This window comes from Sinocyclocheilus rhinocerous, unplaced genomic scaffold, assembly GCF_001515625.1.
Source record: "Sinocyclocheilus rhinocerous isolate Xijiao unplaced genomic scaffold, SAMN03320098_v1.1 scaffold1553, whole genome shotgun sequence".
Classification (NCBI taxonomy): domain Eukaryota; kingdom Metazoa; phylum Chordata; class Actinopteri; order Cypriniformes; family Cyprinidae; genus Sinocyclocheilus; species Sinocyclocheilus rhinocerous.
Genome location: NW_015639764.1, coordinates 272,962 through 280,569, shown reverse-complemented (window position 1 = coordinate 280,569; position 7,608 = coordinate 272,962). Strand labels below are relative to the sequence as shown.

General features: G+C 34.4%; 1 protein-coding gene across 1 annotated transcript in view; it reads left to right on the top strand.

The window, feature by feature from the left end:
• Positions 1-2,067: 2,067 nt before the first annotated feature.
• The window catches only part of LOC107751648 (nuclear pore complex protein Nup85-like), an 8,685-nt gene continuing 3,144 nt past the window's right edge, over positions 2,068-7,608 (top strand). Inside the window, exons 1-10 of the mRNA XM_016567387.1 lie at positions 2,068-2,263; positions 2,540-2,633; positions 2,721-2,877; positions 2,952-3,022; positions 3,112-3,155; positions 4,784-4,853; positions 4,946-5,067; positions 5,154-5,288; positions 7,015-7,137; positions 7,217-7,394. Of these exons, the coding sequence (XP_016422873.1) occupies positions 2,231-2,263; positions 2,540-2,633; positions 2,721-2,877; positions 2,952-3,022; positions 3,112-3,155; positions 4,784-4,853; positions 4,946-5,067; positions 5,154-5,288; positions 7,015-7,137; positions 7,217-7,394 (1,027 nt within the window). The 5' untranslated portion in view covers positions 2,068-2,230. The remainder of the gene's footprint in view (positions 2,264-2,539; positions 2,634-2,720; positions 2,878-2,951; positions 3,023-3,111; positions 3,156-4,783; positions 4,854-4,945; positions 5,068-5,153; positions 5,289-7,014; positions 7,138-7,216; positions 7,395-7,608) is intronic.

Below are 7,608 nucleotides of genomic sequence, written 5' to 3'. Positions count from 1 at the left end.
CTATATTAGGACAGTATATAAAACAGTTCAGTATTTTAAAGAAACATTACACGCTGTACCAAAATCTTTATTTCATTTATGTATTCTGATAAAAAAACACAGCAAATTAATATATATATATATTTAAAACTAAAAATAACGTTGATTGTACAGTTAATGACACACTACCCAGCAAACAATTTTTGGTTTCCAGAACGTTATTTTTTATGGTTTGTTATTGGTTAGCCAAGTTTTCTTAATGGAAATAGAACGTTAGTTTTTGGTTTGTAGAACGTTATTCTAACGTTAATCTAACGTTCCCCTAACATTAGTATAGCGTTCCCAGAACGTTATTTTGTTAAGGTTTGTTTTTGGTTAGCCAGGAAAGTTTTCTTAAAGGGGTCATATGATGCTGCTAAAAAGAACATTATTTTGTGTATTTGGTGTAATGAAATGTGTTTATGCGGTTTAAGGTTAAAAAAACACATTATTTTCCACATACTGTACATTATTGTTTCTCCTCTATGCCCCGCCTTTCTGAGACACGTCGATTTTTACAAAGCTCATCGGTCTGAAAAAGCAAGGTGTGCTGTGATTGGTCAGCTATCCAATGCGTTGTGATTGGCCAAATACCTCAAGCATGTGATCTTCAGAAATCATTCTAATATGCTGATTTATTATTAGAATTATCAACAGTTGTGCAGCCAAATATTTTTAAGTTACGCCTTCTTTCTTTGCGTGAACGTTTGGGCGGCGTTATGCAAATCTTCCCATATCGTGACGTAGACATGTGGGGGCGTGTTTAAACGAGCCGTTTTAGGTAGGCGTAGCTGATTCTTAACTTTTATAAAGAATATCTCTTTGGATTTGAGACTTTAGTCTTTGCAACTTTACAGATCTTCTTTATGCACCAAGAGCTTGTAACACTCCAAAGAGAAAGGAAAAATTTAAATCGCATCATATGACCCTTTAACAGAAATAGAACGTTAGTTTTTAATTTGTATAACGTTATTTTAACGTTCCCTCTTTACTCCGATATCCTTACGTCAATAATCATCCCGCACACTCGCGACCCATTTTTCTTTTGATCATTAAACTTCTCGATTAACATCATGTTCTCTTCAGTTAGGCATGTCAAATCCCCTGAAATCATATTTACTCTCATAACTATATCAATTTTAAGTAATCATTCAGTAAAGAGATTGATAAACGAACGAGTCAATCAACCAGTAAAACGAACAGTTAATTTATAAATTCCGCGAGCGCGTGCAGAACAGAGGCGCGCAGTAAATGAAGACACAAATTTATGTTTTCTGTTCTTAACACTGGCTTAATATTATAATTTAAAACGCGTTTTGATTGATCTAATTTATGTATTTTAGTCAATTCTGAAACGAATTTCAGGGCTGTAGGTCATTACACAAAAACATCTACAAGGTTTTTAGTTTACAGGGTTATAGAAATAACCTAAGTATAACCATTAGGTTATTGAAAAATAACCACCCTGCGTTTTGGGAATGTTATTTTATGGTTGCAAAAAAAATTAACCTAAAAAGAACGTTCCTGGAACGTTATTTCTTGGTTCTCGAAAAATAACCAAAAACGTTAGGGGAACGTTCTGTGTTTGCTGGGTAGAACATATTTTTTTTGGCTTTACAAACAACGACCGTAATTTTACGCTAAATCAACTTTAATTAAAACATATAACTAACATTTTTGCATCCTATAATAATCAGATAACTAGTTAACGTCCATTCAAATCGCTAGAATTGTCCTCGAACCACTGCAATACCGTCACCGACCAGCAGGGGTCCAGAGAACAGCGCGAAATTATGTAAAAATAAATAAATAAAATAAATAAATAAATAAATTCTTATTTTTACTCTTTTATTCTGTGCGTAATGCAAACATGACAATTATTTGTGAATGGCATGCGTAGTCATTAAACATTGCTGATAATTCTACAACAATGGTTGTTTCGTAATAATAACCATATTACTACTAATAAGCGCATTTACATATTATTTTATTGCGCTGCTTATTTAAGTGTCGACTCGTATTTTGCTCAGGCATTCAGTGCGTCGTATTAACCGCGCAGGCATCGGGGTCCTTCAGACTCATGGCGCTGGATTCTGAGCGCTGCGTGTGTTGAATGTTGTTCAGATAATAGGCCGTATTACAATTTTTATACAGTCTATGATTACAACATTATACGTCGGTATTTCTAGGAAGGATTTAATATCGCGGTGTTATGGAGGAGGTGGATGTTGAGCCCAGTCCCACGGTAATCGCTGATTTAAACACTTTCATCTATGCATATGAATATTACTGCACGGTACAAGTATGTATATGTGAAGAATACGCTTGTGGAACATTTATAAAGTAGTTACCCTTAAGGTAATATCATGATACTAAAATAGATACAAAGTAATATACCATGGTATGTTTATATATGTGTAATATAACAAATATGTATGTTATATGTTGTGTTTGTATATATGTTTAAGTATGACTTAAACAAATAATAAAAATCTTATATTTAATTATGTGATCCTTGCAGCTCATTCCCAGCGCTGGATTTCACCAGAGGCATTTGGGTTTTGAATGGGGTCCTGGAGATCTGTTAGTCTATGAGACGAACTACAAACTGCAAGGTATTCACATCCACACTATAAAGACTAAAGAGGGATGTGGAAATGAAAGCTGTCAGAAAGCTCATCGGTGTTCTTTGTTTTGCTCAGGTCCGAGGTCTGCAGGCTCTCCGTTCGTTCACATCGTGTGGAAAGATGAAGACATCTGCTCTCCCATCCTGCGCAAACTCTTCAACGAGTCCCATCTCATCTTCGTGGGGCTGCAGAAAATCAAAGAGGACATGCCCAGCAAAAACAAGAAGTCACAGTGAGTCCTCGTGCCTAATAGTGTGGACGTGCATTCTGTTGAAGCGATGTGATCTCTGTCATTGTCTCCTGCAGGTTTGTGAGCATCAGTAAGAACTACAGGTCTGTGATCAGAGCCTGTATGGAGGAGCTGCAGCAGAACGCAGGTAAACGCCGCATGACACACATCGCACACAAGGAGGAGGAGGAGGATGCTTTTGATCAGCTGATCACGCTGTCCTCGTTCTCTTTTCAGTTTCAACACAAGAGGGTTCTTTAGCGTCACAGTATGGAGATCAGGTACTGTCAAGTCCACAGGCTAAGATGGACATCAACTCAAAACTGACTGATATATTGTATCCGGATGACCAGTGCAGTTGTTTAATTCTGCGATAAGGCAGATATGCAGTTTCACAAGCACGGTTTCATTATAATCAGTGTTGTTATTGTTAACGGAGTTTTTTATTAAAAGTGAAATAAAATAAAATATAAATTTTAGATGCAAAAACTAAAATGACTCCAATTGAATCTGAAATAAAAATGAATAAAAACTAAAATCTTTAAAACCTAACTTAAAGTTATAATTAAAACTGAAAATATAAAAATAAAAACGAATTAAGCATGTTAATAAATTCTGTAATAGTATATTAATAATTATTTTGCATGCTTTATTTTATAAAGGTAAATTAATCATTAGATTTACAACAGAAAAAAATAAATATGCATGCATTTATAAAGATAAGTTAAACACTAGATTACAAAATTAAAACAGTATGCATGCATTCTAAATATTATTTTATATGCTTGATAAAGATAAATGAATGATATTAGTGGTCGACCGATATGGGTTTTTTGACAGCCGATGCTGATATCTTGGAAAGCAGGGTGGCCGATATAAAGCCGATATAATTTAATATTTAAGAAATTTGAAATGGATTAAAATAATTGTGTAAAATAAACATACTTATACTATACATTTTAATTCCTTTGTTTAACAGTTCTATCTGATTATTAGATAGACTTCTATCCATATTAGACAGAACTGAACGACGACAGCGAACAAGAGGGAGAATGTGAGCGATGTGCGCTCAGGCGCTGCCGTTCTCAGCGCCGTCAAAATAAAAGTCCGCCGCGCCGGTAAAAATAAAAGTCCCGCCTCGAACACATCGGCCAAACAGAAAAACTTATCGGCCGATGCCGATATTTGAAAAATGCCAAATATCAGCCGATATATCGGCCTTGGCGATATATCGGTCGACCACTAGAATGATTATTACAACCATAAAAACATTGATGCATTCTGTATTTTCATAAAACAACACTAGATTACAAAATTAAAACAGTATGCATGCATTCTAAATATTGTTTTATATGCTTGATAAAGATAAATGAATGATTATTACAACCATAAAAACATTGATGCATTCTGTATTTTCATAAAAACACTATATAACAAAATTAAAACAGTATGCATGCATGCATTCTAAATATTATTTTATATGCTTGATAAAGATGAATGATTATTACAACCATAAAAACATTGATGCATTCTGTATTTTCATAAAACAACACTAGATTACAAAATTAAAACAGTATGCATGCATGCATGCATTCTAAATATTATTTTATATGCTTGATAAAGATGAATGATTACAACTATAAAAACATTGATGCATTCTGTATTTTCATAAAAACAAGTTAATTAAAAGTGATGTTAAATACATTTTTCTAAAGCTAAAAATGTATTTTTTATTGCAATGTAATGTCTTCCTCTGCCTCTGAAACAATCGTTCCGCTGACATAACACATGAGCAAAGAAAAAATAAAGTTATGATCCAATCAAATCTCTAATGAAAGTACTGTCCTCATGATTTCAGCTGAATATTCTGTCACATGAGTGAAGCTAAACGTTCGTCTGATCTCTCTAGGTCTCTATTCTTTTGGCGATCGAGCTCATATGGAACTTGTGTGAGGTTCTCTTCATCGACGCAGCTCCAGGTAGAGAGAGACGTCTGAAATGTTCAGGAGTCCAAATCCAAGCAGACCGTTTTTTCTAGTTTGTCTGACGTGGTTTTGCTCTCACGTTGCAGCCGGGTCTCTGCTGCTCCACCTGCTGGATTGGGTGCGTCTGCACAAGTCAGACGTGGACGCGAGAGCGCGAGAGGTGTTACAGAGCGACAGCCCCGCCCATCATCAGTCCTACTGGGACGTGGTACGAAGCACATGACCTCTGACCTCCAGAACCTCTGCATATCATCACCCGTGTCCTTACGTGTGTCTTTGTGTGTGTGTGTGCAGGTGATCAGTTTAGTCCTGCAGGGCCGCGTGGATGAAGCCCGTCAGGTGCTGTCCAAACAGGCGTCTCTGCGGGCGGAGAGCAGCTCTGTGTTTAAACGCATGGACGTCCTGTTACATACCATGCCCATCTTTAACGTACGTACATCAGGATGCATCTGACACACTTTTCCAAAACCTGCTGAGAACATGTTGTATTTCACCCCAAAATCAGAAGGAATTATATGTTATTCAAGAAAATGAAGCATATTTTAAGGTTTCGTAAGTATGTTTACTAGAGCCCGACTGATATGTTTTTTTTGGGACCGATACCGATATCGCAAGTGCAGCCAGACCCTCTTGGAAAATTCAGCTTTGATCACAGAAATAAATGACATTTTACAATATATTCACATAGGAAACAGTTCTTTGAAATTGTAATAATATTTCGCAATATTATTGTTTTTACTGTATTTTTGATCAAATAAATCCAGCCTTCGTGAGCAGAAGAGACTTCTTTAAAAAAAAAACATTATTAATCTTACTGAACCAAAACTTTTGAATGGTAGAGTACATTTGATATATTATATAATACATTATTTACAATTTTAAATATATATAATATATGTGACCGTGGACCACAAAACCAGTCATAAGGGTCAATTTTCTGAAATTGAGATTTATACATCATCTTGAATAAATAAGCTTTCCATTGATGTATGGTTTGTTAGGATAGGGCAATATTTGGCCGAGATGGCGGCATATTCGCCGATACCGATATATCGGCGACAGGCTCATATCGGCCGATAATATCGGCAAAACTATATATCGGTCGGGATCTAATGTTTACATTATATTCATGCATTTAAACGCTAAATTCTTAATACTGCAATGCAAACAATATATTTACAAAAAAATATTACACTGTTGTTACTAATGATAATACATTTTTTATATATTTACGGTAGGAAAATATACAAAATATCTTCATGGAACATGATCTTTACTTAATATCCTAAAATTAGATTTTTGGCATAAAAGAAAAATCTATAATTTTGACCCATACAATGTATTTTTGGCTATTGCTACAAATATACCCCAGCGAACTTAAGACTGCTTTTGTGCTCCAGGGTCACAAATTGTATAATGATTGTGTAAAAAGTTGTATTTTAAATTAAAAGTATTTATAAATTATTGTCACATTTGTTGTATTGTCTTTAATTTGCAGTATGCTGATGTAAAGTATGTGAAAAATTGCCTTAAAACAACTGACTCACAATTGAGAACTACAGAAAAACTCAAAAGTAAAACAAGTACAAAAAAGGTTAAATGCAAAAATTTTAATGGACCTAAAATAGACTAAATTTTTATATGTAAAATACAATAATTTATGTTTTCCTTTTATTTTTTTGCGTGAAATAAAACAAAAAAATTTGTGCTGTCAAACGATTAATCGCGATTAATCACATCCAAAATAAAAGTTTTTGTTTACAGAATATATATGTGTGTGTACTGTGTATATGTACTATGTATATATAAATACACGTGCATGTATATATTTAAGAAAATATGTTGTTTATATAATATAAATTATATGAATATAAATATATACATGTAAATATTTTCAAAATATATCCTGTAAGTGTGTGTCTTAATATATACATAATAAATATACACAGAACACACATATATTTTGTAAACAAAAACTTTTATTTTGGATGTGATTAATCGCGATTAATCGTTTGACAGCACTACTTAAAAATATGTATCATTTTTTTTGTGAGATTTACTTCAGTAAAATCACTGCAACAACAGTCTTAAGGGCTTATTGTTTTTATAAAACTGTCACCATAAAAATGATTAAATAATTGAATTCTGCGTGCAGCCCACAGGAACTCAAACGCTGACTGAGTTTGATGTCAAATGGAGACACTGGCACGAGGAGTGTGACCGCTGTCTCCAAGACAACACCTTCGCTAGCAACCGTCACCTGGAGACCATCTGCAAGGTGCGGAGTCCTGACCTCTGCTGAGCTGTGACTGAAGCTGCTGAGAGCGTATGATCCTGACTCTGTCTGTCTCCGTCAGATCCTGGTCGGTGATGAAGACACGATACTGGAGCAGAAAGAGCTGCTGAGCACCTGGTATCACTTCCTGGTCACGCGGCTGCTCTTCACTCACCCGACCATCAAACCGCCCGATCTGCACTACTACGCACAAGTACATACAACCAGTCCTATTCTACTGTCATTGAGATACTGTTATAGTTTTTATTTATTTATTTTTTAAATGTCTATCTAGTTTTTATTCATTTGTATTTCAATTTTAGTTTTAGTTATTTTAGAACATCTTGTTAAACTTGCCAATTAGCTGAATTAAAATTAGTTAAAAATAAATATTATTTACTATTTTATTTTAATTCCGATAAATTTATTTATTTATTTATTTATTTTTTTTTAAGGGTCTTTTTTCATTTGGTT